The sequence below is a fragment of the Protomyctophum parallelum genome, assembly GCF_964188405.1.
Source record: "Protomyctophum parallelum genome assembly, chromosome: 5".
Lineage (NCBI taxonomy): Eukaryota > Metazoa > Chordata > Actinopteri > Myctophiformes > Myctophidae > Protomyctophum > Protomyctophum parallelum.
In genome coordinates this window covers 21,234,727-21,258,012 of record NC_139702.1, presented here as the reverse complement: position 1 = coordinate 21,258,012, position 23,286 = coordinate 21,234,727, and the positions used below count along the sequence as shown (strand labels likewise).

At 45.3% G+C, this 23,286-nt stretch overlaps 1 protein-coding gene across 2 annotated transcripts in view; it reads left to right on the top strand.

Annotated features, from left to right (window-relative positions):
- Positions 1–9,959, top strand: part of LOC310858161 (SEC14-like protein 1) — a 41,818-nt gene extending 31,859 nt beyond the window's left edge. The window contains exons 13-17 of one of the 2 annotated variants that reach the window (XM_083764255.1): positions 737–871; positions 2,105–2,350; positions 2,627–2,805; positions 4,198–4,224; positions 6,941–9,959. In XM_083764255.1, the coding sequence (XP_083620381.1) occupies positions 737–871; positions 2,105–2,350; positions 2,627–2,805; positions 4,198–4,224; positions 6,941–7,040 (687 nt within the window). In that variant the 3' untranslated portion in view covers positions 7,041–9,959. The remainder of the gene's footprint in view (positions 1–736; positions 872–2,104; positions 2,351–2,626; positions 2,806–4,197; positions 4,225–6,940) is intronic. The other variant, XM_083764256.1, reaches the window with a different exon arrangement.
- Positions 9,960–23,286: the final 13,327 nt, after the last annotated feature.

The window sequence follows — 23,286 nt, the reverse complement described above, 5'->3', positions numbered from 1 at the left end:
AAAATTACACAAACGACTGTTACCCAAAAAAACTAAACGCGTAGACAATTGGAAAGAAACGACTAATGGAAAGGAAAGTAACCAATACGTACACAGCAGACGCAGACACCATCACCAACAATGATACAAATATTATATATAACACAATTAAACTAAACTGGCATTACATTACATTACACCACTGCTCATTTGCATCATCAATCATGCTCTTCTGTAGCACCAGGACCATTTTGCTGAGAATTCCACCAGGCTACCAAACAGTTGGAAACTCAGTCTTTCCACATGTAAAATTATGCCAACTAGCTCTCTCAGCCATGAGTCAAATGGTTAGCACAGAGTCTGATTTCCACAGCCTTCAGAATGCATCTCGTGGCAATGTTCATATCAATACACTACTGCTGCTGGGGTTGAGTCCTTCAAGAACGGTGAATTGTCCAAGCAAAGATGTTTCTTTGTCGGGAGCTATTTGTTAAACACTGATTACCATTGAAGTTGGATAATTACAAGACACAAGACATGTCGAAAGTTGGTGTGTTAAAGTAACATCAGTACACCTACATCTGCTGCACACTGTCACTGGTAGACATAATTCTGAATCAGTTCTAGATTTTGTAAAGTTGTGGGACAAGCAAGGTGTAGAATACCAACCACCTTTTTAGAATGTCTTTCCTGACACGTGTGTGTGTGTGTGTGTGTGTGTGTGTGTGTGTGTGTGTGTGTGTGCATGCTCTTGCAGTGTGAGGTGCCAGAGGGTGGCCTGGTTCCCAAGTCAATGTACCGTACAGCTGAGGAGCTGGAGAACGAGGATGTCCGCCTGTGGACTGAGACCATCTACCAAACTGCCAGCATCTTCAAGGGAGCTCCACACGAGGTTTGACCCAACACAGAACACGCCTCTCTAATAGTGGTCTCAAACTGTGAAGGCAATCACTAGGGAGGGGAGGAAACAACGTCACAAGAGCCAAAATTGTGTGTGTGTAGGAAGGGGCGGTAAATGGAAATGTATAATGTAGATCGGTATTGAGCAAACAATAGTGGCCACTGGTTTGTCCAGTGTTTCAGTTTATTTCTGAAGTCTGTCACTGCCCCCTAGTGGATTTAGCATGTAACACCTAGTAGATTTAACATGTCATGTCCTTATGCTGCTCCTAAGAGAAATGGAACCTTGCATTCAGCCTTTAACTTGGTGCAGACTTCTTACACAACCATTCATTTCAGAGATCAGCGCAGTCATGGATAGATTAACATGACCATGGTTCCTGGGCACAAACCCACCACGGCCCCCCTCTTTCGCAGGTTGCCCTCAGTGATGCATAGGTAGCATTATGCAATCCATAACGGTCTGTGCTACCGCGCCATATGAGTTCATTCAGCTGGTTCATTCAAATCTGTTTTATTTCAGGTTAATGAGCTTGTGACCTCTCAAACAGATGTTCCCATTTCTCTGTTCTGTTCTCGTTCTTACTTTGCCTTCAACATTATCTCTCATGTTGGTCATTAGTCTTTCCTTTTTCCAAAATGCCTTGCGCCTGGCCTATCGGTCCAGGCACATGCCATATATAGGGTCTGGCCTGACAGCGTGTCGCATGTTCGAGTCCTGCTCATGACGACCTTTGCTGCATGTCTCCCCTGTCTCTCTCTCCCTCGTTCCTGTCAATCTTCACTTGAATCTATCAATAAAGGCCAAAAACAAACCTTTTATTTATTCCGCTCTGCCACAGTCTTTTCAGTGCATAATCGAGACCTTGAAACGGAAGTAAACAACGGCTGTGTAAAGTTTCACACGATCGTTATTAATTCACCCAAAAGCATAAATTTTGTAACCACGATCAGCAACCCTTTCGTTATGGGCCGTTTTTGCGTAAAACGCAATCTGGTCAAATAATCTTTAATCATTTCTGGTTTTATCAATCGCCTGGTAACCAAGAGCTATTCATATGACTCGATCAAACGTAATCAATAAACTCTCAAATGACGGAATATTCCGTCAATGTCAGTGAACGGTTGGATGTAAAATGACGGAATATTCCATCAATCAATGGCAGTGAATGTGCTAATCCTTCTCTTCTTGCCTCCTATGACCACTTCTTCCTTCCACACCCAGCTGCTGATAGAGATCATCGATGCCTCCTCAGTCATCACCTGGGACTTCGACGTGTGCAAAGGGGATGTGGTGTTCAATATCTACCACTCCAAGCGGGCCCCACAGCCACTGCGCAAGGACCCCCTGGGAGGGGTCAGCTCCCCGGGAGGCAACAATGTCCAGCTCATTGAAAGGTCGTGGACCCTGGGCCAGGATTACAGCATGGTGGAGTCCCCACTCTGCTGCAAGGAGGGAGAGAGTGTTCAGGTAAGACTCAGTGGTGGTAGGGGCAGACCAAGAGAGGCAGGGGGTAGTTTGTTCCACAGTGGAGGCACTAGCAAAAGCATGAACCCTCCAGTGCTTTAGTTAACTGAGACTGTGGAACAAGCAATGTTTTAGCTCACAGAGTAAAAGGCAACTAAAATGTTCTTAGCTCATCTAAACGGTAACTAGAAAAGATGAAAATGAAAAAGGGATAGTCTTGGGATGATTGAGGACAGATGATGATGATGATGAAGATGATGAACCCCATGCTGTCCCCAGGGCTCCCACATAACACGGTGGCCAGGTTTCTACATCCTGCAGTGGAAGTTCCATAACATGGCAGCCTGCGCTGCCACCAACCTCCCCCGCATGGATGACGTGTTGGCCACCCTGCAGGTCTCCTCGCACAAGTGTAAAGTCATGTACTACACAGAGGTGCTTGGCTCGGAGGACTTCAGGTTGGTAACTGTGTGACAGAGAGAGAAAATATGTGTTCATATCTAATATTTATAAGCCACATGTTGGTAATATATTTGTTCACGATGGTGGTGTTTTTATTGTGTTATTATTATTACTTGCGCAAGCAGTAAGTACTAGTTTCGCCCAGGACGATATTCGATGCGTATGCACCGTCCCAGCATATTCGATGCGTATGCACCGTCCCAGCATATTCCATGCGTATGCACCGTCCCAGCATATTCCATGCGTATGCACCGTCCCAGCATATTCCATGCGTATGCACCGTCCCAGCATATTCCATGCGTATGCACCATCCCAGCATATGACGTCAGGGTATAACTGGTATAACTAGATCTCTATGATGACGTTATAAAGATGTGGATTAAAGGACCCAATGCCAGAGTGTAATTGGTTTTCGATGGTGACGTAATGACGATATGTTTTAGTGTCGGGAGGATTAAGGTAATGCTCCTATGTATACATGTATGTAATCTGTCACCACTGCCGTATCAGGCACAGTAGTCATTACGTCATTTGCTGGGATGGTGCATATGCATCGAATATGCTGGGACGGTGCATACACATCAAAAGTGGTGCAAAGTAACCACAGTATACCTCTAATCAACTTACAAATTACATATACATATACTGTACACAGAGGCATTTAGTATTAATATCACTATAGTCCAAGATTAAGTACATTTAAAGCGATTGACAATTTAAAATAAATAATTAAATAATTATACTGTGTATACGTGATAACATTTTATTTCAGTTTATATACCTTTTTTTTCATCGGATATCGATGATTTATTTTTCTTTGAGAAACTAAAAAGGGATCCAGAATAATTCTAAATCGATAAAACTGTATTTATTTTATAGATGGAAACTTGTACCATACTTCATAATACTACTTTTTTACATGCATAAAGTAGGTAGGTAGCAAATAGCTAAACCTAATAATTAAACATTTCAAATGTTCCTTCACAGAGAAGCTGAGATTTGACAGTTTGTAGCGGTCGACAGTACTTGTGCACTCTGCTTGCGCACTAGTGTGCAACAAGCAAGTAGGCACTCGACAGAGTGCAGTTCTAGTTGTTAATATTATGACACTAGCTTCTTTGACTCTTAATTTCTCACGTGTATTGTGTTTCAGTATTGCCCCTCTACAATATATCACATAGTGCCATTATAAAGTTTCATCTTTTGATTAATTAAATCTGCAAAGTTCACAAGCATCATGAATGAATTGTCCATAAGCCCTGATCTATTAAATAGGAGCCTTCCCTCCCTGTAAGACTTAATTTTATTTAGCACCAGCCTTTTCCTTTCAATGCTCTTCTGTTCCATCACTCACCAACCCCTCCTTCTCTCGGTCTCTTCCTGTGAAGAACGGCTTGCTGTGATGTGCGGAGTTTGTAAGTGGCCAGTGTTTGCCCCATTTTGTTCCCGTTAGCTTTAGCTTAGCATCATTGCTGCTTTTGGCTTCTAATTTCATTGGCCCTTCTCTAGCAGTTACAGGAAAGGAGATACTTGTTTGCACCGATGTTGCAAACGGCTCATTGGCATCAGCTAAGAGCCTGCCATAGACTTTCTCAATGCTTTCTCAATGCACCTTGCTTGCATTGGAGAAAAGGTCCTCGCCCTGAGGCCATGGTCTTACTATCCACTTGCTGGCTAAACCAAATTGCTTGCATGACTAACAATATAAGTGTACTTGATGTTTGAGTCAATTATGTGTGTCCACTGACTCCACCCACATACACTTATAGCAAAGGCATTTGTTTTTATGCAACCATCTAATTTGTACTACCAACCTAACAAACCCCACCTAGCAACATTACAAACAGTGAGGGAGTGCCATGTAACTTGTTCATAAAAGGAGGGTATTTTGACAATTGTAAATAACAAGGTATTACATCAGGGTATTAATAAATAAATTAAGTCAGAAGTCAGAACCAAAGTGTCTCATTCACTGTATTTTTATAGTCGTGGTCTGATTATCAGATTGACCGATAGATATATCTGTCAGATATTTGCCATATATACTGTATGTATATACCATATCAGGATCAGTTGCTAAGGCTGCTGATATGGCAGATGTTTGTCCCATTTGTCAATCAAGTTGTCTTTGTTTCAAAATAGACGATTGTGCACATTATTGATAAAGATGTTAATTATCCAATTTAGGCCTAATCAAAAAATATTATTAATATTTTGAATGCTTACACATTTCAAGCACTACTCTTAACCTCTTAACAAATTAACTGCTTATGACAGATTATTCTGCCATATAAAATCCAACAGCTGCTTCTGACGAAATTCTCCGCCATATAAGCTTTTTAATGATATAAAACGGGGTCGCTGTAATCCATTTATATTTTTTGCTTGGCCATGCCTTCTTCAGCACTCCTTGACCAGTTTTGCGCATGCGCACTGCCGTTCACTTCTTGTTTACAGGCCGACTAAAGTGTCTCTTTACTCTAAATCTACGGCGCTCTCCATGGTTTTGACCAAAATGCAGATGTTCGGAGGTCTTTTATGATTGCCAGGGGATCGCGATTGGCCTAATTTTAGCTAAAATGGAGCGCAAAACCGTACACGTGTCATACTAATGCAGATCGGGTGGCAGCCAAGCAGGGGGGGGATTACTCATTACTGCATTTATTTGATAGTACAGTGGAGATTGACCTAGCTGAGACAGGGAGAGAGTCTGGAGTGACAAGCAGCAAAGGTCTGTCGGGCTGCAGGAATCGACCCAAGACTTCGATTCCTGGGCATCATAATAGGCTGCATCAGAGCCTATTATGGTCCACTCCTTTTTTTTCCCTCTACACAAAATATTTTATTCCGAAAATAGCACATCTACGTGTGTTGTGACCTTTTATAGATCTGCTATTTTCACCAAATATTCACCCCAGAATAGGGACATTAGGGTTTTTGTGGTTAAAATACAGGATAAACAATAAACTTGCCTGCCTATAATGAAAGGCACTGAAACCAGATGCCTTTTAGGGTATGGAGTTTGCTATATTAATTATGGATAACGTTTTTCTTTAGAGAGAAATGGGTTGATATCGGTCTTCCTGTTAAAAATTTTTTTGGAATCTGTATCGGTCTTGAAAAATACTATACTATATCAGATGACCTCTACTTTTTTTAACCTGAGTCCTAATCTATGCATCAGATTTTTTTTATCAGATTTTCATGTCCTCCTCAATATAGAATAAGATTCCGTTCTGGGAAGTCACCCTTTAATCAACTGAATGTGATTTTTATTTACCTCATTATATAACAAATGGCTCAATTGTAGCTTTTGACAAGGGAAGTAGGTTACGCTTTAATTGTATATAACAATAAAAACAATCCCTAACTTTTGCCGCCATATAAGTTATGCCTCAACTTCCTTTCTCAAAAACACACACTACTCTTGACTCCAATGAGCATCTTCTTTGCACACAAGTATTTTAGTAAAACCACTCTGGAACATAAAAGCAAACATGCATTTTGGCATCCAGTCTTGCCCAATGCTGGTGTTTGGCTTGGTATCCATATTCTATTAGAGCCTGAACCTTGACTGTCTAACAGAGTGAAACTGTTCTCTTCTATTTCAATTTGGCTGCATGGTTCTCAGTCTACACCATGATCACTGGGTTGGATAGAGCACGGGCTAGAAAGAACTTGGGCCCCTTCCCTACTTCCTTCACAGGTATTACCGATGATTCTAATGAAGGCTCTGTTCCATTCTTGTCAAACGGAGTCAGGGTGCTGCTGTTGGGCATGTTGGCTCACTGGAAACACTCTCCTACACCAGTGGGTCTCAAAGTGTCCTTGAGTGGGTTACAAATGGCCCCGTACGGGTGTGTAACTCTGAGAGTTATATGGGGGTCCTTGAAATTAAAAGGTTTGAGAAACACTGTACGCTAAATGGAACAGAACCTTAATTAATATCATTGGTAACATCGATAGTAGGGAAGGGGCCCGGAAGTAGGAAGAGTTCTTCTGTGTGCATAGAGCCTATTGGTTCACTGGCAGACTTGGTAGCTAAAGTCTTAGCTAAAGGGTAACATGCAAACTAATGGCACTCTTTCTGGTTGTTCCTTTTCTCCCCCCATTATCTCCATCTGTCCTCAGGGGCTCAATGACCAGCCTGGAGTCGAGCCACAGCGGTTTCTCTCAACTCAGCGCCACCTCCTCCAGCCAGTCGCAGTCTAGTTCCCTGATCTCCAGATAGAAAATGGAAGCAGAGTAACTACACTCTGGACTGCGATACCTACAAACCCATTCTACTTTTTTCCAGTTCACCCTCAAGTCAACTACTCTCCGTCCCTCCCTCCTTCTTATGACTCTGTATTTCTAGTCAGTCACAATGTGGAACTGAAGCATGCTTGCACAAACGGAGGAGAAAGACAAAAAATCCAGAGCAAAAAAGTAGAAACAGACTCTACCATTTTAAAAAGGGCTGTTTTTTGTTGTTTTTTTTGCACAAAGGTCATGTATTTTTCTCGCCTGGCATCTCTTTCAGGATACAGGTAGAATCTGAACATAATCGGGACAAGTTTGCTTTGTGTCTCTTACCAAGAGAAAGGCTAACAAGTGATTGACTGTCAACTTAGTTGATAGTCTGGTGCCTTCAGGGCACTGAAAGAAGCAATATGTTCTTCTGCGGAAACGGTGGGACTCGTTGAAGAAACAGGAGGCACTGTTACATGTATCCATCTGCACTTACACGCACACACAAACACACACACACACGCGCGCGCACACAGCCACACACACAATCACTTCATTGTGCAAGGGACTAAGAAGACCGGATGGGCTGTTACTGCAAACACTTGTGCGTGCGTGCGTACACATACACACACACACACACACACACACACACACACACACACACACACACACACACACACACACACACACACATTACATACTTGTTGCTATGTATGCAAAAAGCCACAGTCCTTGCCATATCACCAGTTGGGTGTGTTTAACCGGGTGCATTTTAGGTCCAGTTTGAGTGGTTGGTATTCACTTTTGGGCTAAATGGAACCGGTTCAGTTCTTTTTGGTTCTTAGTCCATGAGCCAGAGCTCCAAAATTGTAACGTTAATTATGAATTGAGTGGGCAAAACCATACCTATATTAGATTATTATATTAGAACTTCTCCAATTGAGTACTTACACGATGACAATGATATATATATATTTAAATATGCAAATGAGGCATTATGTAGGAAAATATGCAAAATAATCGAAAATATGAAAAAGCTACTACTGTGGAAGTGTTATAATGTATTAATTTACTTGTATTGATCCTATAAATAATTTAATATAGGTCTAGTTTTTCCCACCAATTTTGGAGCTCTGGCTCATTGACTAAGAACCAAAAAGAACTGAACCGGTTCGGTTCCAATTGGGAACCAACTGGTGGAAAGGGGGTCAGAGTGCCAGATTGGAGGAATTTACCACAACAAATCACTACAGTTAAAGTAACTTGTCAAAAATGATACGAAATTGTGACTGTGTTTAAAGGACAACTTCACCACTTTACAACCTTATCCACTTTATAATCTCCATATAATTGGTCCGCACTAATGCTCATGATAAAATAGCACAATTTTTTCTACTCTGTCTGTCTCATAGGAGGACTATGGGCAGTTCAGAATACGAAGATAGGTTGAAAAGTGGTGAAGTCGTCCTAAGCCTGGCATTCATAATGTGGTCTCGTGTGGTGAACCTTCAACCATTTGGCGACTGAGTAGGCTAAAACAAACCGTGAAATGCTTTTTCTAATGCTGTTTGACCCAGGAATGGTCCTTCTTGACGAGGTAATCTGCTAGAAGCAATAACCCAAGTTTGAATTTGTATTTTGTGAAATATTTATTTTTCTCTTCAAAATGTATGTGGCCCAGAGATGCTCAGAACGGAGCCCTTTCAGTTATGTGCTAATCACAGGCAGACTGATGGGCAGAGAGGTAGGCCAGCTAATGTGGTAAATGGATACATTATGTGACATAGATGTCGCACGTTTGCTATCATGCAGTTTCCATTTGAATCCGAATTGAATGGGACATTTATTTATTAATAAAATATATTTTTTAACCCAGATCATTATTGGAATGGCCACTGTTTCGTTTCTAGGATTGAGAAGCACCTGTAAAGATGCTATGGGGAGAGACAGCCTTGTCATTGATTTATGATTGTGCTACTGAGTGGTTTGCCAAGCAATGAACTGCCTGAATTTGGAGGGTTCATGACTTGATCAAAACTGCCATGATATATCAGTGGTGTAGATTGAGCATGCATAAACGAATGTTATTTTTGGATGGAGCTTATCATTTGCTCCTGCGCCTTTAGTATGTATTGATACTCTACATGTACTAGTGTTTTTATTAAGTTTGTTATTTTGGGAGGTTGATGCAGTGTTGCTGTATGCACACACGATAATGGGGTTTACATTTCTGAAATACTTCTAGTGATTTGACAGCCATGTGTCAGTTTAGCCTTTGTAGTCGGTGTTTTTTTTTCTCTCTTGTGGATTACTACTTTGGTTAGATGATGATCAACTGTGGAATACTGTAAATGATGTAATGCGTCCAAGCGAAACATAAATACTAGTTCAATCTATACATAATTGCCTACAGGATGTGTTTCAGTCAACGAAGAGTAAAGTTGAGCACATATCAAAATGGGGTAATTGGTAAACATCCATTACAACAATAGATCTGTGTTCATGGAGTTTTGAAGGCAATGCAGATGTGTACTCCTACAATGGGCAACTAATTTGTTCGAACATTTTGTGTTTAGAGATGTACAGTACATGTAATTGGAAATTGGAAACATTTCCCTTGTGTATCACCACCTTAAGTAACAGAGGTTTTGGGACTCAGATTATCCCAGATAGGGGACTGATGATTTTCCAGAAATCATTGCCTAGTAGTTACTTGTTTTGAACTCCTCCAGGAACACTGCTGTTTTCAAACCATGCAATGAAAAGGTCAGTGGTTGATGATCCCATGATATCCATCTGTCATTACTTGCAATAACATGAAATACTTTACTGAGAAAAGGACCTGCTTAGAATGAGGGCTATTTTATTGATTGGGGGAGTGAAAGGATGATTAAATAAAGTAATGTGACAAGAAGAAGTAGGTCGGGAGTGGCTTATTGTCTGTATCAGCCAGTAACACGTGGGAGTCTATCCCCGTTACAATACGCTTGACCCCTGGGAGATGGATTGCTGAGGTGGAGCGCCACATCTACCATCAGCTCCCAGTACTTCCCGCACGACTTGCTGGACCAAACCGTACTCATGCAACTGTACGCTTCCATCTTTTGAACTGTCCTTCATATGTTAGTTGGTGCCAGTTCTCAACGTTGTTCTAGCCCATAGCCAGGCCTACATTGCATTTATAAGTCCCCAATAGGTATCGTGGGGAGATCTCCGATTAAGTCTCATTTAAAGATCTGCACAATACCGCTTACTGTTCAACGTAGCTGTTTTCATTTTCTGCTTCCTTTATTGTATCTTCATCTTTGGACATATACACAATAATTACACCTGTATTCTTCTTACACCTGTGTAGATACTATAGATAGATTACTATCTACTATATAGATTACTATAGAAATGTTAAAGGACAACTTTTTTTTCAACCAAGGTTCATGTTTTAGGTTGTTAGAGAAAGTAAAAGGTGAACAGTATTTTTATTTATTTTTTAAATTTGCTGGTTTCTTTCGTTTTAACTATTTTTGAGGGGTTCTAGCCCCTCCTATATACAGCTTTTCATCACAACACATGTCACATTTGTCACACAAAGGATAATTTACGTCATGTGGATGAGAAAATCGACTTTTCTAAACACAGTGCAACTGTTTTAATTCAACCCGGGCATATATATATATATATATATATATATATATATACATACACACACATACAAACTATTTGTTTTTAACATTGTATCATCATGGTTAAAAGATAATAATTTAAGTTGACAAATTAATTCACGAGGAAGTATATTCATTTTTTTATTGGATGATGTACGATGATAAGAGTGCCCCTCACTTCACACGGATGTGATTTTCTTTAAATTAATTTAACAGATTTTAGTACAGCCTAGTCTTGCGTACATCTTAGAAGTACCAAGAAGTACCACACCCCTCGCCAAACAGGTACAGGGGGGGGTACAGGGCTACTAACATCCCCCAAATGGAATTTCCGTGTCTTAAATCTCTCTCACCTTTCTCTGTCCACATGTGAATTTCATGCTATCTCAATATCACAGCCAGTCCCCCTCATCCTCATTGTGCTATATCGCCCTCCTGGAACTCTCGGGAACTTCCTGGAAGAACTAGACTCTCTGATCAGCTCGTTTCCGGAAGATGGCACCCCTCTGATTCTACTGGGTGACTTCAACCTTCCTACCGCAGAGAAGTATCTTCCCGTTACATCCCTTCTGGCCTCATTTGACCTCTCCCTATCTCCCTCCCCTCCCACTCACAAGGCTGGTAATGTTTTGGACCGTGTGTTCTCCAGAGCCTGCTCTCCCTCCACACTCTCTGTTACCCCCTTAATTAGGTCTGACCACCACTTCATAACCTTCTCCCTCTCTCTCTCCACCCTCCCGCCTAAACATACTAACCCCCCGAACGTCACCTCCCGACGCAATCTCAAATCCCTAAACCCCTCCTCCCTCTCATCCTCTATTCTCTCCTCTCTACCCTCCCCGGAGTCATTCCTCTCCCTCTCACCTGACACTGCAACCTCATCCTTCCTCTCCTCTATCTCATCTGCATTCGACCAACACTGCCCGCTCTCATCCAGGCCAGCTCGCTCATGTCCACCGGCTCCCTGGCTATCTGAAACTCTCAGATCCGAACGAACACCTCTAAGGGCAGCCGAAAGAAAGTGGCACAAGTCGAAGCTACCAGATGACCTCTCACACTTTCACTCACTCCTCTCTGCCTTTGCCCACTCACTAACCACTGCTAAAACCTCTTTCTACCACACCAAAATCCAATCCTGTACTTCTAACCCAAGGAAGCTCTTCTCCACTTTCACCTCCCTCCTTAAACCCCATCCCCCCACTCAACCTTCATCCCTCACTGCTGATGTTTTTGTCAACTACTTCGAGAAGAAGGTTGATGATATCAGCAGCTCCTTTCCTCCCCTCCCACATAAAGTGGCATCTGACTCAACCAACACCAACCCCAACATACCATGCATGTCCTCCTTCTCTCCTCTTTCCCCAGACGAGGTTCTACAACTAGTAACATCCTCTAGACCTACCACTTGTCCTCTTGACCCTGTCCCGTCTCCAATCTTCCAGACTATCGCACCTGATCTGCTCCCCTTCATCACCTCCATCATCAACACCTCAGTAACCTCAGGCTGCGTCCCATCTGCCCTCAAGTCAGCCAGAGTAACACCACTCCTCAAAAAACCAACCCTTGACCCCTCAGATGTCAAGAACTACAGACCGGTATCACTCCTTTCATTTATTTCTAAAACCATTGAACGTGTCGTCTCCAACCAGCTCTCTCTCCATCTCTCACAGAACAACCTGCTGGATCCCAACCAGTCCGGATTCAAGAAGGCCCACTCCACAGAAACTGCCCTGCTGGCAGTCACAGAAGCACTACATGCTGCCCAAGCTGCTTCCCACTCTGCAGTACTGATTCTCCTAGACCTATCAGCAGCATTTGACACAGTGAACCACCAGCTGCTCCTAGACACCCTAGCGGAGCTAGGCATCGGTGGAACGGCACTAAAGTGGTTCTCCTCCTACCTCACCGATCGGACCTACCAGGTTTCCTGGAAAGGTCTGTTATCATCCCCCCGAACCCTCCAAACTGGGGTCCCACAGGGATCTGTACTTGGTCCCCTCCTTTTCTCACTGTACACTAAATCCCTTGGCACTATCATCTCTGCTCACAATATATCCTATCACTGCTACGCCGATGACACACAACTGTTCCTATCCTTCCCCCCCTCTGCCACTCAGGTGGAAGAGCGCATCACTGCTTGCCTGGCTGACATCTCACAGTGGATGTCCTCCAACCACCTCAAGCTGAACCCAGACAAGACTGAGCTTCTCTTCTTCCCAGCTAAGTCCTGCCCTATGCGGGAGCTAACTATTTCCGTAGACAACGCCCTGGTAACGTCTGTCCCAACAGCCAGGAATCTTGGTGTTGTCCTGGACAGTCAGCTCTCGTTCAAAGCTCACATCACAGCTGTCACTCGATCATGTAGGTTCACACTCTATAACATACGACGAATTAGACCGTTCCTCACCCAGGAATCAGCCCAGCTCCTAATCCAGACAACAGTCTTGTCAAAACTCGACTATTGTAACTCCCTCCTTACTGGCCTACCAGCATGTGCACTTAAGCCTCTCCAGCTGATCCAAAATGCAGCAGCTCGCTTGGTCTTCAACCAGCCAAAATTTTCACATGTCTCCCCCCTGCTCCGCTCCCTCCACTGGCTCCCGGTCGCTGCCCGCACAGAATACAAAACTCTGATGCTGGCATTCAAAGCAACCAAAGGTATGGCTCCCCCATATCTTACAAGTATGATTGAACCCTACAAACCCTCCCGCACACTCAGATCAGCCAACGCAGGGAAACTGGAAGTACCCTCACTAAAAACGCGGGGACAACGCTCCACACGTCCCAAACTCTTCTCCCTTCTGGCTCCAAAACTGTGGAATGCACTTCCCATTGCAGTCAGAACTGCAGCATCACTCCCAATCTTCCGCCGTAGCCTGAAAACCCACCTTTTCAGACTCCATCATGGCCCATAGCACTTACCCTAACCCCTTAGATAGCATTTCTGTTGGCTTAGATAGCATTTGACACAGACTTATAGCATGTTATGTAGACAGCACTATAATTGTATTGTATATAGTCATAGCACGCCATAGTACATATGTATAGCATAGTAGTGAATATGTATAGTTTATTATGTATAGTGTATGTATAGTTTCATCATATAGATATTCCACTGTTACCTTCTTAGCTTACGCATGTTTCATGATAAATGCTTTTATGTGATGTATTCCCATGCTTTTGTTCTTGCTTAAATGTAAGTCGCTCTGGATTAAGAGCGTCTGCTAAATGCCTAAATTGTAAATTGTACTGGGACACCTATCTCCATCAGTGCTATAGAGGCAGGAGAACCAGGGTGATCTCTCATCGGGGCAGCATGGGTGCCAATCACACTCCTTCGAGGGTACATAGTCCCCCTAAAATGATTGATTGTCAAGAAATCAATAGCCTGCGAAGCCAGGTCAGAGACTAGAGGGTATTACCTCAAACTGAACCTGTGGTGGCCAACTCCAACCCATTGACTGGGTACGCTTTTGATGGTGTAGCCCGAATGGCCAATATCCTGTTCATGTCTTCTCGATATTGTACAAATCTGGGGGTGGCTGTTATAAAGGCTTTCAAGTCATATGGATATTTGATTAGGTTGAAATAGTTAAGCACTAATATTGGTACTCCATATATCTGACATATCTAATTAACATAATTATGGAAGTCTGACATCACAAATTCCATATTTGGACCAGGTTGATTGAGCTCCATATATGGATATAGTTGTCAACATCAAGATATTTGTGCCTTACAACTGAGATATCTCTGCAGGGATCAGGGATCTAGACATCTCGGTTCTTACCGAACACCACTGCGACAAATCGGTGCTGTTAGGCAGCGGTTTGTGTGTGGCGTCAACCAGATCTCAGTCAGCCCATTATTTAAGGTTTTTTTATTGTGCTGTAGGGATAGAGATAGAAATAGGAAGCAACAGACTGAAATAGATAAGGGACAGACAGAGATAGACCGACGGACGAGACATGAGTGAGACAGACGAGAGGGAGAGAAAAGAGAAAGTGAGACGAACGAGTCAAGAAATTAAGAGTCAAGAGAGTAGCCACCACACCATGGAGCGTGGACAACCTAGAAAGAGAGGACCTAGGAACCGGTCTAACCCAGAACACCGCTTCTTACGCCGCAACGTCATCAGCGACTCTACTGCTACGGCTTTGGACCTTCCTTTACCCAGCAACATACCTGTTCTCGTGCCGCAGCGTTTCCACGAAGATGCTCCCGGAAGGGTGCAGGCTGCTGCCACAGCTCGCATACCTCAGATTGAACTCTGTGTGCCCCTGACAGAGGACTCTGCAAGGGGCATCAGTGATCAAGGAAACAGACAAGAAGTAGTTATAGTGGACACCGTCACCAATGAACAGCAGGCCATTGTAGGGCAAGACATCTGTGACGGAGATGTGGAGGTACACTCAGCACCTAGTCTAGCTGCAGAAGTGCTGGGTCAGTCCAGATCAGAGGGGAGCACAGATGAGGTGACAGTACAGCGTGAGGGGGAGGACCAAGAGAAGGACTCTGCCAGTGCACAGGTAGAGGCAGAGGCCAAAGAATATCAGAAAAAAGTTAAGGAAGAGGCCAAGACCAAAGCGGTGGGAACATCGCCAGATGGGCGCTTCCTGAAGTTTGACATAGAAATTGGTCGCGGTTCATTCAAGACTGTCTATAGGGGAGTGGATACTCAGGGTTACTTAGAGGTTGCGTGGTGTGAGATGCATGATCATAAGCTGTCCAAGCCAGACAGACAACGGTTCAAAGAGGAGGCAGAAATGTTGAAGGGACTGCAGCATCCAAACATTGTCCGTTTCTGTGACTCTTGGGAGGACCCCACTAAAGGCAAGAAGTGCATTGTGCTGGTCACTGAACTCATGACTTCTGGCACACTCAAAACATATCTGAGAGGGTTCAAGGTGATGAAGATTAAACCACTGCGGAAATGGTGTCTACAGATCCTCAAGGGGCTACACTTCCTGCACACTCGGGTTCCTCCTATCATCCACAGGGATCTCAAGTGTGACAACATCTTCATTACAGGTCCCTCAGGGTCTGTCAAGATAGGTGACCTTGGATTGGCCACACTCAAGCGTGCATCGTTCGCCAAGAGTGTCATAGGCACCCCTGAGTTCATGGCACCTGAAATGTATGAAGAGAAGTATGACGAGTCAGTGGATGTGTATGCCTTTGGAATGTGCTTGCTGGAGATGGCCACCTCTGAGTTTCCTTACCAAGAGTGTCAGAATGCTGCACAGATCTACCGCAAAGTCACCAGTGGGGTGAAGCCATGCAGCTTTGACAAGGTGGCCTTTCCTGAGTTGAAGGAGATCATTGAGGGATGCATTTGCCAAAACAAAAATGAAAGGTACTCAATCAAGGACCTCCTGAACCATGCCTTCTTCCAGGAGGAGACAGGGTTGCGTGTGGAGCTGGCAGAGGAGGATGATGGAGAGATGGAGGCCATCACGCTGCGGCTCAGGATTCAGGATTCTGAGAAGCTGAAGGGTAATTACAATGTCAGTGAGGCTATCGAATTCTCCTTTGACCTAAGCAAGCACTTGCCGGAGGATGTGGCACAGGAAATGGTGGAGGGTGGCTATGTGTGTGAAGGTGACCATAAGACTATAACCAAGGCCATAAGGGACAGGGTGGCCCTCATCTGTCGTAAGAGAGCACAGAGGCAGAACAGGAGAATCAAAGAACAGCAAGGTCAGTTTCCACCATTACAACAGCCAGGCCCTTCACCCAGCACCGAAGCCTCACAGATTGTGCAGCCGCCAGAATCCTATGTTCCACCTCAGCTGAGCCAGCCACATACTCAGCAGATGGTTCCTCAACCCACATCCCAGCTGAGCATTCAGACACCCATCTCTAACACTCATCAACTGGTCCATCAAACCTATGACCCCCAGCCCACAGTGCCTGTCCAAACTTCAGCTGCAGGACAGGGCCAAAGCGTGGACCCCATCCAGCCACCAGAGTTGGCGGAGTCTAAGTTTGGTGAACAGCAGCAGCAATCACATACTGTGAGTGGAGCCAGTCAAATGATAGACAGACCCCCGATTTCCTATATTCTCCCAGAGCCCCAGACTGCTCAGACCATGATGTCATACATCTCTCTGGCCAATCAGCAGCTTCATTCCCAGGCATCTTACACTCATACACAAACAGAGCAGATACAGCAACAGCTGTCCTCAGCATCCATGCTTTCCGCCAGTGATCACAGCTCACCATTGCAGTGTTGTCACCAGACGGTCAACTCCCAGCCTGCACCACCTGCCACCATCCCTCCCACTTCCACCATCTCCCCTATAGCTGTCTGCCAAATCCCCCAGCATTCACTGGCCTCTATCTCTCCTGTGTCTGGGCCTCTGAATGGCACTGCTGTCACCATTTCTCATGTAGCCCCTGCTATAGCCAGTAGTACCACTAGGACTTTGTCTGCTTCAAAGCAGCAGCCTGTCACCATTGCTGTTGCACAGCTCACCACCCCCCAGTGTCAACCTGTTCACAATTCCATCCCTGCCGCTCAGCTTGTTCCTGCCCAACCACCTCCGTCTACCAGTCAGAACCAACTCCAATCTACCCAGCCAGAAGAGCCAGAGGAGGCTGAGTATAAGGACCCTGGTATAGATAACATTCACATTCTGGATAAGAAGCTCCAATCGCTTTTTAAGGACCAGAGTTCTGCCTCCTCAGCGGAATCCTCTCAAAATGCTGACATACCCGCTCCCTCTGCTGGGACTATTTCCTCTCCACCTGGAGCAGCCACAGTACCTCCAATCAATCTCAGCTCAGGGGAACAGAGTACCATTGGCCCCACCGCAGCCTTAACTGCCACTCACCCTCCCCACTGTGATGCCAGGCCAGGGCTTCTGACTGAGGGCAGCAGTTCTATGCAGAGTGCCACTCCTCTAACACAGACGCAGCCTGTAGCTCAGTATCAACAGGCCCCAGTGGAGCAACCAGCAGGAACATCTGTATCAATACCACCTGGGGAAAGTTGCCTGTCAGATACAGCCTCTGGAAGTTGCCTGTCAGATGCCTCAGGTCTCAGTGATGGCTATGAGGGGAATTCTGCATCAGGATGCCGCCATGAGGGCCAACAACGGCGGTCCGTACGCAGCCGCTCTCGACATGACAAGACTGCCAAGGCTAAGCTCAATGTTCTCAATATTTCTAAGGGAGACAGAGTTGCAGAGTGCCAGTTGGAAACACACAACATGAAGATGGTGACCTTCAAATTTGATCTCGATGGTGATAATCCAGTGGAAATTGCACAGGTCATGGTTGAGAATGATTTCCTCCTGGAGAGTGAGAGGAATTACTTCATTGAGGAGGTCCGCAAGGTCATAGAAATGGCTGATGAGATAAGAGAGAGCATGAAAGGAGGCTTCACTCAGATGAGTGATCAGCAGCAACCAGAGGCAACCCCTACAGGCATTGCACCCAGCATTCCAGCCCAGGTGTTTCACTCAGCCGGACGCCGGTTCATAGTCAGCCCTGTTCCAGACTCACGCCTCCGAAACGGTCCCCCTACTTCTGCTAATACTTCATTTGTAGATGTCCCAGCTTGCCCAGTGAGTGTGGGTCTCTCCCTGTCTGCCCCTTCTAACACTGTGCAGCAAGTCTTCAGTGAGATGAAACAGACCCATGGAGAGAAATGCGCCACTGTCACCCCACCACTCACTGAGCCAGATATGAGTGTTCTGTCCTCTCAGGCTGGACTTGACCCAAATTCTAACCATGCCATGACTTCTCGGCAGGTCACATCTCCTGCCACCACTACCTTCATGCCCATTGTGTCTGTCACCTCCATGCCAAGCTCCTCTCTCTCCCCAGCAGCTGGCAGGCTTATCCCTACATTGTCCCCATCGTCTGCACCCGCCACTGGTGATCTGAGTCCACAGTTGCAGCCTTGTCACCAAATGGTCCCCTCCCCCCCAGAACCATCTGCCACCATCCCTCCGCTCTCTTCCACAATCTCCCCTTCAGCTTTGTCCCATATCCCACAGCAATTACAGGCCTCTATGCTTCCTGTGTCTGGGCCTCTGCTGAGCAGTGCTGCTGTTTCTATTTCCTCTGCTGCTACAGCCAGTACAAGTGAGACTGTGTCTGTTTCAGAGCAACAGCCTGCCACCAGTGCTGTTGCCCAATACACCACCTCTTATCAGTCTGTTCCAACTTCCATCCCCGCCACTCAGCCTTCCCAACCACCACTTTCTACCAACCAGAACCAGAACCAGGTCCAGCCCCTGTCCCAAGCCCAACCAGTGGAGCCAGAGGGTGTTGAACCCCAGAGTAAGGATCCCTTTCATGCTCTGGATAAGAAGCTCCAATCCCTTTTTAAAGCACAAAGTGCTACCCCAACACATCCGCCAGAGGGCAGCTCCACTCCTCTAACACAGACACAGCCTGGAGCTCAGCAACAACAGACCCCTGTGAGTAGTGACCAAGCAGCAGCAGTGCAGCAGCCAGCAGGAACGTCTGTATTAGTACCGCCCTGTGTGGAAGGTTGCTTGACTACTTCCCCTCCACCTGAAGCAGCCCTGATACCTCCAACCAATCTGGGTAATTTGAATGCCCAATTAGGGAGAGGCCTGAGCCCAGAAACTGTTCAGGTAGGCAATGAAATTCCTCCTCCTGCAACAGGCTTCAGCAGGCTGGGGCGCTTCCAAGTCTCTGTTGCTAGTGATGATGCCAACAGCAGTATCCCAGACGCATCCAGATCATTTTCAATCTACTCTTCCTCTTCTCTATCTAGTCCAGAGGACACACTCCATTGGTCAACCTCTTTGTCCAAAGGAGTCCAGGGAAGCGAGACTATAGACAGAGTCTCCACTTCTCCCACCACTAGAGGCTTCCCGGGATCCACGAGTGCTAACGGCAACACAGAGCCCAACTTCAAAGTGGGCCGTTTCTCAGTAACATCAACTTCAGCTGTTAGTATTCCCTTTGAGCTAATACCTTCATTCCCTGAACCAGCTCAGTCCCAGCAACCACTTGTTAATTTGGATGCTGAATTGAGTAGCACTCTGAACCCAGAAAATGTTCAGGGATGCAATCAAGTTCCTCTTGTTACCAATAGTCCCAGAAGCAGCACCCCAGACCCATGCAATGTAGTCTCATCATCTGTCACATCTTCAGCCTCCTCTTCATTGTCCTCGCCCTCTAGTCTGGAAAACACCCTCCATCAGTCAACCCCTGTGTCCAATGGAGTGTGGGGTGGTGACACTACAGATGGAGGTTGCCGTGATTCCACCACTCCACCCACTCAGCGTACCACCATTGGGAGCTTCCAGGTGAGCGCCAAAGGCAGCATTGAGCCCAACTTCAAAGTGGGACGTTTCTCTGTAATGTTGACGTCGTCCGGTTTTAATCATGTCAGTACTCCTCCCTCAGAGAATATAGCTCCATTCCCTGTTAAGTTCCAGCAACCAGTGGATAATTTGGATGCCCAGGTGAGAGCTCTGAACCCAGAAACTGTCCAGGGATGCAATCAAGTTCATCCTCCTGCAGCAGGCTTCAGTGGGATGGGATGCTTCCAAGTATCTGTTGCTACTGATGATGCCAGCGCCAGTATCCCAGACCCATGCAGGACATCTTTAACCTCATCTTTGTGGTCTTCTCTCTCCAGTCCAGAGGACACCCTCCATCCGTCAGCTCCTCTGTCCAAAGAAGTCCAGGGCGGTGACACTATAGACGTAGTCCCCCCCATTTCCCCTACGCCTCCCACTCGGCCTACCACTACTGGGCGCTTCCAGGTGTCCACGAGTGGCAGCACTGAGACCAACCTTAAAGTGGGACATCTTGCAGTAAATCTGACTTCAGCTGGTTTCGATCAGGTTTGTAGTCCCTCAGAGCTTATACCTCCATACCCTGGACCAGCTCAGGTTCAGCCACTGAGTAATTTAGATGCCCAGTCGAGTAGTGCTCTGAACCCAGAAAATGTTCAGGGATGCAAACAAGTTCCCACTCCCGCAGCAGGCGTCAGCAGGTTGGGACGCTTCCAGGTCGTTGTTGCTCCTGATGGTGCCAGCAGTATACCAGATCCATCAAATGCAGTATCCTCTTTATCTGTCACATCCTCCTCTTCATCGTCACCTCTCTCCAGTCCAGAGAACACCCTCCACCGGTCAAGCCCTTTGTCCAAAAGAGTGCAGGCAGTTTCTGATACTCGTCTCAATCAGCCTACCACCAATGGACGGTTCCAGGTGTCCATGAGTGCTAATGCCAGCACCAAGCCCAAATCCAAAGTGGGCCATTTGTCAGTAATGGAGGCTCAGGCCACAGCAGTGGTCTCTAGTCCCTCCCAGAACTCCAGTGTGCAGAATGGTCCCTCTTCAGCTCCCTCAGATCCCTGCAACCCTTGTCCTTCTTACATCAGCAGTGATGAAGACGGCGACAACTCAGGTCCCGAGGATGAGGCTTTCCAAAGAGAAGTCAGCCGCCTCCGAGAGAAACACATGGTAGAGATTCAGACCCTGCAAGCTCGTCAAAAGGAGGAGAGAAATGTCCTGTGCTCACAGTTTGGTAAACCTCCCTTCGCTGTTCTCTCCCCTGTCGTGTCCATGACCAGTGGCCGACGCAGGCCTAAACGAAAAGGCAGCAAAACATCTCGCAGTAGAGTGCAACCTAGCTCTATCCACACAGGTGGTGCAGGCAGCACCAGAGATCGGGTGAAGCCAAGGCCAGAATCACATTAACTTTGTGGCTCAGCCACCTGAAGCTGCTTTTGCCCCTCATGTCAAAAGGTGTGTTCAGACTTGGATGGTTAGAGCGGCGCGATTACATACAAAGTCAATGCAAAGACGAGAAGTTCCAGGCAATCTCTGCCATCTCTCAAGAACAGATTCTGAGCTGCGCTACTGAATCTCTAGTCAGGGGCATTCAGAACGTGTATATACATTGTTGTTAGTGGGAATACAAACATAGGTGCCACACCGGAAAAGGAGGGCTGAGGGCAACATCAAGTTATCTATACAGTCTATTGGGCGGCACCCCCAGAGGCAAAAGGCAAGGTGCTGTTTTTTCCTTTTTTGCCGATGGGTTCCTAGATTGGGTTGGATGTTGTACAATTTGTTATTTTTTACTGGTCCTTAAGCACCAAACTGTCATATTTTTCCATCCCTACAATTATTTGGATCTCAGGAACCGCAAGACCAAAATTGCCAAACTTAGCAGATAGGTCCAAAGTCTCTGTCACTACTTGGGTTACAAAATCCATATCACTTGGCTTTATGGTGGCTACATATATACATTTTGGCTAAAACTTTTGTAGGTCTTATACTGTGGATTGATTTGTTCCACATCTATCTCAATAGGCCACACCCATTTTCATCTAGTTTTTCCACCATTAGAATGTTGTCATCTGATTTTCGCTACTACCAATTTTAAGCATTATCTGGACCGAGCTGGGGGGAAAAATAGTTCTGATGGCTTTTTAATATGACTTTAAACATATACTGTATATGTTAAGTTATACACTTTTACACTTATAAATTGCCTTAAACTATTGTAAGCAAACTGGTGCACGCAGTTACTATGGCCTAGCTTTGCTGCATTGTCCTGGGATATTCTGTCACTAGAGGTGCACCACAAATACCAAAAATGCATGAATAGCCTATCTGATAATTATAGCTGCACAGCTGTGTTTAACATTTTTTTTATTTACTTAATTAATAGCCAACAGGCCAGGAGGTGAAGACTATAATTTTGCCTCTGTCCATGTGTCTAATCTCAAACACGTACTGTTGGACTGATCTGTATCAAACTTTGCTGGAGGGGCCCATTTAAAAGAAAAAAGGCAAAATGACATCCAATCTTTTCCAAATTTGAGGAGTGCCATAAATCAGTTTGTATTTGTTGCAGAAACATGACAATGGCCAGCAAACCATAAAAGAAATATTCTGGGGCCTATAAAACAGTCAACCCCAAACTGTATGTCATATTCTACACTGTATATCCACTCACAGCTCCTGCTGCTGCCTGCAAGCCCCTTTCCTATGGTCATGTCCAATTCATTGTATAATCTTTGGCCATGATTGGTAAAAAGGGGAGTGGTTTCTAAGCATATAATCGTTTAATCAATATTGCAGTCAAAACAAATAAAAGAAAAGTATTTAAATTTCACTTTAAGTTGGTTTGTAGGTTTCATATACCTCGCGGCAATGCCATCATCAGGTTTACCAGTGAAATTATTATTTTGTACATTATTTGTACTGTAAGCTCCCATTTCCCCCCACTAACCCCAGATGGCTTCATTGAGGAGTTCAAAGAAAATATAGTCACGCACAGTCAGCCAAACTGCAAAACAGCAGAATCATGCAAAACAAGAAGAGGCACTAAAGCTCATATTTTATAATAGCCAACAGCTGCTGCTGTCGTTTCGGCCTTTCGGCCTTCTTCATGGCACAGTGGTGCCATGATGCTATGAAGTCCTATCTGTGGCATGATGCATGGAGCGGAGATCTCCAAATGTCACCCTGGGAGCAGTCAAAACTGTCACTGCAAGGCCAGGGTGTTGCAGAGTGGAGAGACTTGACAATTCTACCTGCAGGCTGCAGAAAGAGAACATGGCTGATATGGCCCGCCTAA